The following is a 15,309-nucleotide window of genomic DNA, read 5'->3' as shown; positions in this document are numbered from 1 at the left end:
ATTTTTTGTGGTGTTGTGCAGTTACCATTTCATTCCATTTATGCAAAAGTTTAGGAACTGTTTTTAATTTTCATTTATAAGTAATCTGAGAGTTGTAAATACAGATTGTACAACTAATATACAAATGGTTTCATACAATTACTATGTAATATTTGTGATTCATAAAATAACAAGTGCCAAATATCTGCATTAAATTATTATGGCAATACTAAATCATTGTTTTCAAATGGTTCTTTGTTTGTTGCATCCCTTGTGAGGATTATCTGCACTGAGCAATCAATGCATCAATAAAAGCAGCATGTTTTTATTTTATATAAGAATTACTTTTAATTCTGTGACAAATACAACGAACAACAGCTGTACAAATTTCTTATAAACATATTTTTAAAATGTACACATAAACAACCATGATTATTATAAACCGTACAATTAATAACATAGTTCAAATTTTAAATGCTGTTATCGGGTATTTTGCCACACAGCACAATCTGAGCCAACCCGATCCCGTGGTATAAGTCGCAGCTCTGATCCGTGTTTCAGAAAAACATTGCCTGCAACACATAAAGTAATTATTTTTCCTTAAATAATATCTTCAAAGAAACTATTACAACACAACATTGATAATACTCTTACCAGCAGTCTGCTGTGGATTAATTCCAATCCCATCATCTGTGATAATAGCAGACGTTGCAGGTGGAACTTTAAATTCTTCTGCAGCAAATTTCAAAACTGCTGTGAATGGTGTGTTTTCAGGAACACTCAATCTGTGGCAACATTGCAACTTATGTATAAAATAATAAAATGTGTTTCAATTTTAGTTCTTAGAAACACACATACAACGTACATCTCTCCATGGGAAATCTGATTTACACACTAAATCATCCAACCATGCAAATATACGGTAACCTATGATTTCAGAACTGGAAAGAGATTTTAGTATTTTGACAACCATATTGAATTCCTCATCTGATAGTGAAGCTTTTGAGTCTGATGAAGCCCATTTAACAATTCCATGTTTAAGAAAATATGGAACTTCCCATCTCATGTTTTTCCCAACATCTGTCACAAACTCTAGGAAAGTCGAAAGAAACTCAGGATAACTTTCTGACACAAGTACCACAGTTCTTTCATCAACTGCTGTAAGCACCTTTTTCCATAATACCAATTCTGGGCCTGATCCCTGCCTTAATGTTAAAAGTATTCTCTCTAGGATAATTTTTTTAACATTGGCATTACTTTCATCCTTTTCTTTCAGAGTCAGCAGTTTGAACAAACATGGAACATAAATTTCATCAGAAATTACTTTGCTGGCTGACTGTGCAACTCTTTCTGTTTTCCCATGCAGAAGATTATTTGTCCACATTGACATAAGTATAAACTCAAAATCTTTCAGCACATGTGCGTCACAATTTTTCAAAGACAGCAAATGCATAACTGTTCTTTCACAGACCCTTTCTGACAGCAAAGTTTGGACTGTAGTTTCAAATCTAATCATTCCACAGTAATCAATATATGTGTCTATGGCAGTAAATATTATGTGTGTATCTGCATTCACTTTGGAAAGGAAAGTTATTAATAACTTGTCACTAGCTCCCTCAAAGAAACTGAATGTAAATGGAACATGTCTATTTTTTTTATTCCACCAATTAATTAACTGCTCTTCAAACTTGCTTGCAGTACCATTTGAATTCATTTTCAAATAAAGCATTTCCAAAGACTGAGCCAGTTTGAAAGAATATTTTACAGCAGTTTCTGTTGCAGATTCTATCCATGAAGTTTCTTCGCACAAGAGAAGAAATTTGTCAATATGATGAAGAACAGGTTCCGCTTCGTCTTCCTCCATATCTTATTTATATTCTAAATCATAAGCTGAGTCATTTAGCTGCCATCAAAATTCTTCGCAATCTTCTTATCTGATAAACAAACAGAGAAAAAAAACTTTTGTATATTGCTGTATACATAAATTTCAAATATTTCCCACCCTTACTTCAAAGCAGTAATCCAAAGCATAATGATTTGTTTTAAACACAAATCCACTCTCCACTGAAAGTATTATGTAAATATGACTAAACAATCACAAATTGTTCTGCATCATTCAATGTGTCATATCCAACAAAATAATCTAGTCTTCCAGGAGCATATATTGTTTGCCATGGATCATGATTCACACAGTGCACAACATGTACACACCAATAATTGAATAAGACGTAAGTCAAATCCTAATCACTCTTTTTATATATATACAAGTGACAGCTGAGGAAGGAATGAAGATCAAGGTTCAACACGTAGCCAAAAGCGAGGCCATTATGAGATGGAGCATGTATTTGTATTTTACAAGGATATGGAAGGAAATCTGTAAGTCCTATTAAAGGAAACCATTCCAGCAATCGTCTTTTACACAATACAGGGGATACCACAGAAAACTTAGATCTGGGTGGCCACTGATTTACTTAACACTCCTCTCAAACATGAGTCAAGTGTCTTAATAATAAAGGCATCTGTCGGTAATGAATGTGGAAACTGTGAAATTTATTAACATGGTTATGGCAAATAAACAGGAATAAAATGTTAAGTTATAGATGTCATCAACTTGAAGTCTGGGGTGAACAGCTCTTTTCTATGGATGTTCCAAAAACACACACAAATAATTGGCACAGATGAAAGAAGGAATGAGTGACAGGGAAAAGAAATCCTAGCACTAACTGGTGACAGAAACGGCAGACCTACGGTTATGTTGTCTGACTATGCTACTAAGGCTTTGGGTTGGAGTGGAGGAAGGGTGGGGGTGGGGGGGGGGGGGTAAATGACACTACACCACAAGTATAACTGCTGCAAGTGAAAAAAGGAATAGTAGGAAGTATGTGCACCAGAAGATCGAATTACAATGTGTGAGTGAGGGGGACAGGCAACACCGGGGGAACCTCTAATAAAACCATGTTGTACGATGAAAACCTATATAAGGGGTATAAAATGTGCAGACAATGAAATTATACAAAACAGTGACAATTATGAATTTAACTGTGGGGAGAGGGGCTGCATCAAGTGTACACCAAACACGTATTTCTGTTGTGCCAAAGCATACCCTATCCCAGAGAGTTAAGATCACTTACCAAACAGCAATGTCATATACCACTGTCGATGCAACCATGTGCAGCTTTCTATGGGAGGACAACAAAAACTTGCTGTCACATATGTGAAGAGCACACATGCTCATGAAAGTTCAAGTATCTGCAGAACCACATGCGATAATTGATACCGTGTCTTATGCATGCACAATTGGTACTTGGTGTCATTCATGCGACAGGCCTGACAATTGACATGAGTGGAGCACTGAAACTGGTTGCATAATAAAACAATCAAAATAACATGTTAAATTTTACTTATGGCAGCAGCGGCACGTCCCTATGCATAGTGTGTGAATGTTGGCTATGCACAACTGATCTTCATGAGCACAATGAGCGTGGATCAATGTTCTTTTAATTAAATCATGAGAGAAGATAGGTGGCATGATTTAATTAAAAAGCACTGACCCACTTAATCAGTGTGCTAGTGCAGATTGAATCCAACATTAGCACACTACACTGCAGCTGCCATACATAAACCAAAATAGTGGCTGTTGGTACAGTATTATTATATTTCAGCAACCAGCCACTGTCTCTCACTCCTGAAACCAAGATGGAATAACATTAGTTTCTCTATATACCTACCAGTAAATTTGCCAATATGTGCATGAGCTGTCCTAGCTCATATATTTCTATCTTCTCCCTTGATGTCTATCCCAATTTTACACACTTGACTCTCAGATATTCATTCTAGTTGCGATGCTAAATGAAAAGATAGGTAACTGATGTGTACTTTATGTGAGTACTGCAGAGGATGCAAGTTTTATAACAGAAATCTGGTACTAAAGAATTTCTTTGTTTAACAATGAACAGCCAAATGCCCCTGTTATAGATGGCCCACCCTTCCTGATATTGTGGATTACATTTAATTACACATATTCCAATCTCACATAAGACACAAAAAATATATATTCACAGATACAACTGGGCACAATGTCTACACAGATTTCATTAGTGGTGAAACATGCTAGAGTTTATAATTAAAAAATTCTTAACACATTTTGGTAACCAAATGGACACAAGTGAAATAAAAGACATGAGTGAAATATACCGATCACAGAAAAAGCTTAAATAGGTGCTGACAGTTGCAGAAATGAACAGCAATCAGCTAAACACAGAATTTGGGGGAAACACTGCACAAGGTCTACAGCGCATGTATAGTACAACGCAGCTCTTCTTTTGGGTACTGCTGTTGGCAATTCTTTATCATTGTTTGAGGCCAATCAAGGGGGCAGTGTACGGGAGCCTATGAAAACCACTCAGTCTTATAATCTCGGTTGTCACAAACAGTTCATGGTTTTTCCAAACATATCAGGATTTCTGATTGCTGCGAGTGAAATAAAATACAAGTTAACTTCATTTATGAATCGCATCTGACTTGCGATTCACCACGTTTGCACTTCCAGTCATGTGAGTCATTACCAGCAGTAGCACAGAATGAAAAAGCTGTGGTGTACCTTTAGTGTACTTTTACCACAAATGCATGCAATGCAATGCAAGCTGACCAAACCAGAAAAATCATTATGAGCATGAAGAGGCACAGCAGAAGCAAGAGGTGTGTTCCTTTTTCCCCCCAACAGGAATGTGCATTATACAGTGACCCATGATAAGGTAGTTAATAAGGGCAGCACAATAAAACACAGATTATAAAAGAACTGGAAAAAAGAAACCAGAATCTCAGATTGAGGCACAGTAGAGAAAATGTGAGGGGGAGAGGTGTAGCTACTGCAAGAGTTTTGTAAAACAAGTTTTGTGGACCTTGTGTGGAATAGGTAGGCCTACGTAGAAACTGAAAGGAGGCCAGTATCGAATATTTAATAGCCTGATGCCATTTTATTTATTTTAAAATTGACATTTATGTCAGTGGTTTATCAATTGTAGCTAAACTAGATGAGTTAGGAAAGAAGACCAAGATAATCACTTCGCCATTTAGCACTTCAATGGGTGTGTCAGCAGTATCTGCTCACAGATTTTCCCAAATTCAAGTGAAACCTTACAAACAATGGAAAATCCAGGATGGACTGTAACAATATTATGAAAAGGATAGTTGCTACTCACTACACGGTGGAGATGCTGAGTTGTCGATAGGCACAACAAAAAGACTGTCAGAAAGTGAACTTTGTTCCTATCTGCAACTCAGCAACTCCACTATAAGGCAAGTAGCAACTATACTTTTCAGAATATTGTTACATTCCATCCGGTCTTTTCCATTGTTTGATTTTGCCTGCTTGGTTTTCTTCCGTCCCATAACCCAGTAAGGTTTTCCTTTGCTTCTATTTTTTAATGCATTACTATACTCAATGTCCATCTGGTCTTTCTCTTCTTGCCTTACAAACTACACTGCACAAACTACTTACGAGCCATATTGTATCAACCACCTCAGCCTCACACAACAGAGGGCTACAATACACTGCTGATTGTTGGTGCAGTATTTCATGTCCCACATTACTCCCACCGATATTAATCTGAAACCTTACGAAGCAACCCAAGTGCACTGACTGATAAATTCAAATAGTATTTCTCTATGACCTTGTCCAGCTGGCAATTGGAATCAGTCAAGATACAAAATATGATCCTGAAATGCTCTCATTCTGTGATGAAGCATGGCTGCATTTGCAGAAGGCTCATGAACTTTTTCCACAAGACCCTAATTGCTGATACATATGAACACCATAATGCAGCCTATTTTTTTGATGGACTAACAAAACAATCAACAGTTACTTCATGCACGACAATGCAAGTGCACCGCCAATATGAATATGACAGTTTTACAAGGAAGTTGAGTATAGGAACTATAATTTTGTTTGTGTACATCTCTGTGAGAAGATGCTATTACCATTTTCCATCTGAAGTGCTAAATGGTGCACAAACTTTCTCATACATACTTCCAAGTCCACTCCTAACTCATCTAGTTTTGTTAAAACTGATACGCCACTTGCCAGAGTCTGAGGCTCATGTCACAGTGTATGCGGAAATATGAGACTGCCTTTCCAATATTGCACCCTGTTCAAGATTTGAGCATACAGAATAGGTCCTCAGATATGTGAGTGGCTCGAAGACTAAGTAACATAATAATGGCGTGTGACGAGGGCCTCCCATTGGGTAGACCGCTCGCCTGGTGTAAGTCTTTCGATTTGACGCCACTTCGGCGACTTGGGCGTCGATGGGGATGTAATAATGATGATTAGGACAACACAACACTCAGTCCCTGAGCGGAGAAAATCTCCGACCCAGCTGGGAATTGAACCCGGGCCCTTAGAATTGACAGTCTGTCATGCTGAGCACTCAGCTAAGTAACAGAACCTAGTACATTATCCTGTCTGGCAAGGGTTCATTGCAGATAAAGCTATTGTCAGGAATGACCCAGGCAAGTGTGATGGGGCTGCTCATTTTCTCTACATATATAAACACTCTCAGGGTTGGGGTGAGTAGCAAACTGAATTTGTTTGCTGATGTAGGTGTAGTTTGCAAGGCAGTGCCATCTTTAAGGAATTGTTGCATGGTACAGGATGACTGCCAGAATTTTTATACAGTACGATGAATGGCACCTACATTAATAGGAAAAAGAATCCTATAATGATCAAATACAGTATTAGTGATGTGCCATATAAAATATCTAGCCGTGATGTTGCAAAGCAACACGAAATGGAATGACTGTGGAAGCTCGAACTGTCAATTTCAGTTTCCTGGAACAATTATAGGAAAGTGTAGCTCATTTGTGTACAAAACACTTGTGTAACCAATTTTTGCTTACTACTCATATCTTTGGGACCCCATCAGGTCAGTTTAAAGGAAGACATCAAAGCAATTAAGGTGCGTGTTGACTGATTTGTTACCGGTAAGTTTGAGCAACATGTGAGTATTATGGAACTTCTATGTTAACTCTGGTGGGAATCCCTGAAGAGGAGCTGTCCTTTTCACAAAACATTATTGAGAAAGTTCAGAGAACCGGCATTTGTGACAGAGTGCAGAACAATCCTACTGCCACCAACACGCAATTCAAGAAAGGGAGATAAGAGAAATAAGGTCTCATATGGAAGCATATAGTGTGTCATTAACCCCTTGCACCTTTTTCCAGTGGAATAGCAAAGGGGAATGACCAGCAATTGTATAATGTATCCTAAACCATGCACCATATGGTGGCATGCAGATTTTGTATTAATTAGAATGTATTAGTTTCCATAAAAAGCTGGGCACACCACTGCTCAAACTTTAAACAAACTGTACTGAAACACTACAAACATGTTGTCTGCGAGAGCGAACACTAGAAAAGTCTAAAAAGCCAGTTAAGGTATCTTTCTTTTTTTTTTTCACTTCATGATCACAGCAGTTAACTTTCACCGTAATCTTGTAGGAAAATATTTTCTGTGGTGCTACTCTTTCTATAATCCAAGTCCTACTAAAGTGTATGTTGTTCTCATTAAAAGAAGCATCAAAAATTACTTCATAAATGGGATTAAATTTGCACGAATAAAAATATAAGGCTACAATCGTCACCTAGCAGACTTCAAGTCAGCCAAAAGTCCAAGTGTAATAAGTACAAACTGTAACCTGTTTTTTTCTTTCCTTCTTCAGAAAAAAACATAACTTCCTTAACATCTCGGATATTTCCCAATACGCACTGTTGTTAATGACACAAACGTGGTATTTTGATATCTGCATGTTTCTCTCCACCACATTTCCTATTGATAAGTTACAAGTAATATTTTCCTGAATAGTTCTATGTCTCTCAGCACTCAGAAACATTGTTTGTTACATGTAATACATTTTCGTGATCCTTGTCTTTGTACTGACTTTTACAAATACTTCCACTGAAGTAAACTCACAAAGAAATTCTTTTTTGTACTGTAGAAATCATGGTTCTGGCAGTCGTCTTACAACAAACGGGTTGTTCTTGCATAGGCACAAAATGCGCCCCTCCTGCTGTCAAGACAACTGTCATGTTCTCTGGGTACAATGCTTAAACTTATTACTTGTGATACTAATGTTTCGAAACTTACACTTTAAATGGTAGTTTGGGATCTGATGTAAGAGTAATCTTGAATGTTACTTTAGACCTGAAAAGTAAAATGTGGTCGGGTTAATTCAATATGCTATGCATGTTAGAACTTTTAACGTGCAAAACACATCACTCTTTTATCTCTGACATATTCTCGACTGTTTTCTGTACACAAATTTACTCACGCCATAGCTTCTTTCACAAAATAAACGAAACTATACACCAAACAATAACGCCAAACATGCACTTTGACAATTTAAGTACTTGCACGCCGCTAACGCAAACGCAACTAAGATCTCTGATACAATTAATGTCGTTGATCATTATGGCCGGGCAAAGTGGTATAATTTTATGTTTTATAAACCATGTGCCTTTATTTGTACATACATCACGACAGGCACGTGGCTGCGATAATTTCAAATATATACAATATATGTCTGTGTATTTATATAGATCGTTTGTCGCCAGGGCGGCCGAGCCACAAGCTGCGATTTGTCTACGTTCATTATATACTCGCAAATATATCGTAGTGTGAGGACTGGTGACCGATACAGAAAACGGTACAAAGGGGAAACAGGAGTCACACGTTTGAGAGCAATTTCCCGCATTTGTAGGTGCCGCTGTTGTCCGGAAACCATGTCTGTACATATCTTTGTCACTTCTACCTGTTGGTAAGAATTGTACAGTCACCATTGCCCAAGTTCATTAAAGTATCTTCACTGACAACTGAACTTTTTGAAATGGAATACGATCCGACATTGCATACGTACATACATATTCTAAATTGTCGATGACCCACACTCTTGTGGCATTGGCTGTTCTTTGCCGTTCCATGCAATTGTCACATATTATCCTCTCCTCAGTGTCTTCCATATACTTCGTGCTAGACGGTCCCTTTCCTTTCTTTCCAGAAATTTTCCTACAAGAATGTTAACAATGAAAGTGTTGAGTCTGATGACAGGCCCAAAAGTTTTTTTTTCTCTTTTCCATTTCCTTTAAAATTTTTTCTCTTCCTTGACTTTCCTTAAAACTTTCTTGTTGGGTTTTCTTTCTGTCCAGCTCATTCTTAAGGCCCGTCCACACGCAACGATCTGTCTGTGCAAATGTCTGCGCACATCACATCTGCGCACACAGATCGTTGCGTGTGGACAGAAGATTTGCACCAATATGAGGTGTGTGCAAACCTGGAAGTTGGAGTTGGAGGTTTGAGCGAAACCTCTCAAATCTGTGGGTTCAAACCACATCTGCGCAGACAAGTTGGAGCGTGTGGACAGGAGATCGCCGCAAATCTGGCGCGAAACAGCTGTTTGCTCCGTCTAGTGTTTGTATTTGTGCGCACAGGGCATTAAAATGGCTGATACTCGTCAGTGTTCTCGAGAGTTTGTAAGTGAATTCATTGAAATATATAGAAACCACCCATGTTCGTGGAAGATTAAAAGTAAAGAATATAGTGACCGAGACAAAAAGACAGCAGCATACAATGCTGTAATTGAAAAATTGCGGGGAGTTGACGCCTCGGTAAACAGAGAAACGGTAAAAAAAAAAAAAATCGTTGCGAACTGGGGAAATTATTTGCGGATGGATGTCGAAACTTATAATTATCTCTTAAAGCTTGTAACCCCTCATATTATGAGAAAAAAATACTTGTATGGGAAGGGCGATTTCTCCTCATGAACGGCTGGCGGTAACATTAAGATTCCTAGCTATACGAAGGAGCTACAAGGATTTGGAATTTTCAATTGCAATATCGAAACAAGCGTTGAGTAAAATAATACCCAACACATGTGAAGGTATTTACGCTGTCCTGAAGGATGAGTTCATGAAGGCAAGTCAAGTAAATTAAGTCTGTCAGTGAACTGTTTACCGAAAAGAGTTATCCAAAGTTCAGAAATCTAGAAGATCTGGTGTAAGAGTAGATCAAGTGTACCAGCCAACGTTATGGTATTTTGATCTGCTTGGCTTTCTTAGTGATCAAGAAACGCCAAGACCAAGCAGGAGTACAATTGAAGATGAAACTGGAGTGTCAATGTGCCAGGAAATGGAACACGAGATAATGTAAAACAAAACAGGTTCGCCCTGCAACTCTCGCAGTAAATGTACGTGTGAAAACTGCTTTCGCTTTAGCAGCCACAGTCGACACCATTTTGACCGCTTTCTCTGTTTCCTGCGGTTGGTCTGAATATTTTTTGCAACACAAGTTGCGAACACAGACCACGACAGAACTTCCTCTATTTCTATATTTCAAAATAACTAAATTAAATTTTTGACGTTTACGGGGAGCGTAGTCGCTTGCCACTGATATTTCTTTTCTATACCGACAGATGGCGGGCGAGTAGTAGATTGGGGTTTGTGCCGTGTGAACACACCACATTTGCAGCGATCTTTTGCATGTACAGACATCTGCGCCGATGTCTGCGCAGACAGATCGTTGCGTGTGGACCGGGCTTTATCATTTATAGCCATGTCCACATTTTAGCGGCTTAAAGTTGATTCCTTTCCAATCTAAGCAGAGTCAACTTTCACAGAGCAGTGTATTCCACATAAATGATTTTGTAAACTTTTTTCTGGCATTTATAATAATAAAGTTTCTGCTAAAAAAAAATTTTCTTAGACATAAGTGATTCTTTTGCCAATGCTACCCTTCACTTCCATTAAGGATCTATCGTCTTCTGTGATTATACTACCAAGATAAACTTATTTCATCTGATCAATTCTGCCATTATAAATTTTTTATATTGGTTTTACTCTCTCCCATACTTTTCTGTACTACCATTACTTTCATTTTCCATTTGTTCGCTTTTTATTTGCATAGTTTAAGACTGTCTGATAGGACCTGCAAAATTCTATTAATTTCTTTTTCAGAGTCTGCTACTATTATGATATTAACTTATCTGATAAAATGCATCTGTATTTGTATCTCTTTATTGCTATTGTAAATTTCGATTTAATATATTGCATAACAGTTTAGGACAAGTCGTGTTTTATATAGTAAATACAATTATATTTACCATGACTTTGAAAACTAATTCAATACATGTTTCATGTTGTTGTTTGTTGTGGTCTTCAGTCCAGCCTCTGGTTTGATTTAGCTCTCCATGCCACTCTATCTTGTGCAAGCCTCTTCATCTCCAAGTACCTACTGCAACTTACATCCTTCTGAATCTGCTTAGTGTATTCATCTCTTGGTCTCCCTCTACGATTTTACTCTCCACACTACCCTTCAATACTAAATTGGTGGTGGTGGTTAGTGTTTAACGTCCCGTCGACAATGAGGTCATTAGAGACGGAGCGCAAGCTCGGGTTAGGGAAGGATTGGGAAGGAAATTGGCCGTGGCCTTTCAAAGGAACCATCCCGGCATTTGCTTGAAATGATTTAGGGAAATCACGGAAAACCTAAATCAGGATGGCTGGAGACGGGATTGAACCGTCGTCCTCCCGAATGCGAGTCTAGTGTGCTAACCACTGCGCCACCTCGCTTGGTAATACTAAATTGGTGATCCCTTGATGCCTCTGAACATGTCCTACCAACCAATGCCTTCTTCTAGTAGTGCCACAAATTCCTCTTCTCCTCAATTCTATTCAGTACCTCCTCAAATCAATATATCAGGACAGTTATGTTTACAAACCAACAATTCTGTACAGTGCATTGCCAGATAGCATAAAAAAATACCAAACATTAGTACATTCAAAAAAGAACAACAAAATCTACTAATAAACAACGACTTATACAGTATTAACGAATACCTGGATTTTGCTCAAATCTGTAGATCTACTTCATAACTCTCTAAACAAAAATTCATAATTATCAACCATACCTAGATAAAACCAAACTTCTTTCATTCATGTATGCATGTAATTATGCACCTAGCTTTGGTGCTGTATGTTACTATTCCTAGTTAACAAAAGTATTGGTAAAATCAACATAGGGGTTTTGCAAGCTTTTCTTCTACCTGTATGTACGTAAGCAGAATAATGTTTATGTTATAAAGATGTGTTGATATAAATGATAAGATTTTGTACATGATGTAAATATGTAATATTTTATACTGTTCTGTACTTTGACAAGTCCGATATCATGAATGTGATAATAAGAGCGCTAATAAATAAATAAATAGTTACATGATCTACCCATCTAATTTTCAGCTCTCTTCTGTAGCACCACACCTCGAAAGCTTCTATTCCTAATCTACTTCCCTCAGTATCACCTGATTTACATTGACTACATTCCATTATCCTTGTTTTGCTTTTGTTGATTTTCGTCTTATATCCTGCTTTCAAGACACTACCCACTCTGTTCAACTGCTCTTTCAAGCCCTTTGCTGTCTCTGACAGAATTAAAATGTCATCAGCAAATCTCAAAGTTTTTTTCTTCTCCATATATTTTAATTCCAACCCCAAATTTTTCTTTTCCTTCTTTTACTGCTTGTTCAATACACAGATTGAATAACGTAGGGAATAGACTACAACCCTGTCTCACTCCCTTCTGTGCAAATTTTAAATAGCCTTTCGCACCCTGTACAAGTCTACAAATGCTAGAAACGTAGCTTTGCCTTTCCTTAGCATATCTTCTAAGGTAAGTCGTTGAGTCAGTATTGCCTAGCATGTTCCACCATTTCTATGGAATCCAAAGTGATCTTCCCCGAGGTCGGCTTCTACCAGGTTTTCCATTTTTCTGTAAATAATTCGTGTTCTTAAACTGATAATTCGGTAATTTTCACACCTGTCAGCATCTGCTTTCTTTGGGATAGGAATCATGATATTGTTCTTGAAGTCTGAGGCTATTTCGCCTGTCTTGTACATCTTGCTCACCAAGTGGAGAAGTTTTGTCATGGCTGGCTCAGCCAAGGCTATCAGTATTTCTAATGGAATGTTGTCTACTCCCAGGGCCTTGTTTCGAACTAGGTGTTTCAGTGCTCTGTCAAACTCTTCATGCAGTATCACATCTCCCATTTCATCTTCATCTACATTCTCTTCAATTTGCATAATATTTCCCTCGAGTATATTGCCCTTGTATAGATCCTCTATACACTCCTTCCACCTTTCTGCCTTCCTTTCTTTGCTTAGAACTGGTTTTCCATATGAGCTCTTGATATTCATGCAAGTGGTTCTCTTTTCTCCAAAGGTCTCTTTAATTTTCCTGTAAACAGTATCTGTCTTACCCCTAGTGATATATGCTTCTACATCCTTATAGCTACCACTACTACTGCTACTACTATTACTACTATTTGTTCGGTAGCCATCCCTGCTTAGCCATTTTGCTCTTACTGTCGATCTCATTTTTGGGATGTTTGTATTCCTTTTCGACTATTTCATTTACTGCATTTTTTTATTTTCTCCTTTCATCAATTAAATTCAGTATCTTTTCAGTTACCCAAGGATTTATACTAGCCTTCGTCTATCTACCTACTTGATCCTCTGCTGCCTTTACTACTTCATTTCTCAAAGCTACCCATTTGTCATCTACTGCATTTCTTTCTTCTTTATTTGTAAATCGTTGCCTAATGTTCTCTCTGAAACTCTCCATATCCTGTGGTTATTTCAGTTTATCCAGGTTCCATCTTCTTTATTCCTACATTTTTGCCGTTTCTCCAGTTTCAATCTACAGTTTATGACCAATATATTGTGGTCATAGTCCGCATCTGCCCCTGGAAATGTCTTACAGTTTAAAACCTGGTTCCTAAGGGTTTTATATTCATAACATATTTATAAAAACAAATGAGATGACTTAAAGAGTACTATGGTTCAGAATATTTGATCAATTACACTAACTTCAATAGTGTTCAAAAGTTCAAAAACAAAACAGAAGCAGTGGCCAAACATGTTCTCTTTCACCATCACTTTAAGTTAATGTAAATTTGGTATCTGTTTCAAATAGTATGGTATATGGTTACATAGCATAATGTCAGTATGAAATGCTTGTACGTACTGTTTTGAGATGTTGATTATGCTTCTGCATAGTACCATAAGCATGAAAATCAAAGTTATGCTTGAAGATATTTTCTTATTTTAAGGTGCTCCATTTGTGCACATGTACTCGTAGATATACATAAACAAAGAAAGGATAATGTAAAGCTTCATGGCGGCTGTAGAAGATGTACAAATTGTGAGCTCCGTATATAATGGCGAAAAACACGCGTGTAAATATTCTCTGTGCGATAAATATAGTGCAGTGTACGAAAATACTTGTGTGCTGTGTAATATCTTAATAAAAACCACTAGAAGAAAAGAACAAGCAAATCCTTGTGCACGTAAGTAAAAGTGACAGTGACCAACTCTCAAAATACGGACCCTTGCAGAAAAACAAAGACGAAATACTTCGTCTAATAGATACAAAGAAAAAAATAATTAACAGCTTGTGTGATGATATTATAAAATTACTGCAAGACTTGAAATAATTACAGTCATACAAAAATGAAAGTAAGAATCATGTTATACCAAACAAAATCTATGCCAAGTTTGTAAGGCCTAAACAATTCATTGATTTTTGGACATCATGGTTGTGGAGAGAAGCAGCGATTAGTATGATTAATCAATAATTCAAGAACAGTCGTAATCGCATTTATTATTGTTATAATACCGCCAACCTGTTTCAGCCTGACGTAGGGGTCATCTTCTGGGCGTTTACACCATTGGTCGACTGTTGGTGGTGTCACTCCTGTCTACATAATGGCAGGAAACTGCGGGAAACCGGTTGCGGCATTATAATAATAATAAATGCGATTAAGACTATTCTTGAATTATTGACTAAACAATTCACTCATGGAAAAAAAAGTGAAAACATATTCGAAATGCCATTACAAAACAGTTTCAGTGTTTCAGAAACAGACGAAAGACAAGACAAATTATATGCAAATCAAAACACAACTAAAAGTGCGTCTATAATTACGATGAGAAAGGTAAGAACGAAATTTTCCAAAGTAAACATACACTCAGATAGTCATGGGTGTGGACTCGCAAAAATTTTACATTATGGACATGGTACAAACGCATCTAGTTACGTGAAACTAGGGGCACCTATGCACGAAATTACAAAAAACATAAAAGCCAGAACATCATCAAATCCAAATAATGCACAGTGATGGGGGGGGGGGGGGGAGGGAGCCAATGATGTGTACAACAACGAATGATCTAGTGCTGTCGAAAACCTAAAGGAATTACTGGATACCAACAAGACAATGATCATCATTG

General features: G+C 37.5%; 1 protein-coding gene across 2 annotated transcripts; it reads right to left on the bottom strand.

Annotated features, from left to right (window-relative positions):
* Window positions 1-301: 301 nt before the first annotated feature.
* On the bottom strand, window positions 302-8,576 carry LOC126252751 (ubiquitin-fold modifier 1). 2 transcript variants are annotated; one of them, XM_049953659.1, is made up of 4 exons: window positions 8,307-8,453; window positions 8,123-8,179; window positions 634-764; window positions 302-551 (listed from the first exon to the last, which is right to left on the bottom strand). In XM_049953659.1, exons 1-4 carry the CDS (start codon window positions 8,309-8,311, stop codon window positions 460-462), a joined length of 285 nt encoding a protein of 94 aa, XP_049809616.1. In that variant the 5' UTR covers window positions 8,312-8,453; the 3' UTR covers window positions 302-459. The 2 variants fall into 2 exon arrangements, with proteins under 2 accessions (XP_049809616.1, XP_049809615.1); XM_049953658.1 differs by lacking the exons at window positions 302-551; window positions 634-764 and adding an exon at window positions 771-1,913 and having other exon boundaries at window positions 8,307-8,576.
* Between the last annotated feature and the right edge of the window lie 6,733 nt (window positions 8,577-15,309).

This window comes from Schistocerca nitens, chromosome 4 (genome assembly GCF_023898315.1).
Source record: "Schistocerca nitens isolate TAMUIC-IGC-003100 chromosome 4, iqSchNite1.1, whole genome shotgun sequence".
Classification (NCBI taxonomy): Eukaryota; Metazoa; Arthropoda; class Insecta; order Orthoptera; family Acrididae; genus Schistocerca; species Schistocerca nitens.
The sequence above is the reverse complement of the archived record's forward strand: the minus strand, read 5'-3'. Positions and strand labels throughout refer to the sequence as shown.

Excerpts from the sequence above, each read along its gene's own strand:
- LOC126252751 (XM_049953658.1), bottom strand. The coding sequence starts at position 1,843 with ATGGAGGAAGACGAAGCGGAACCTGTTCTTCATCATATTGACAAATTT.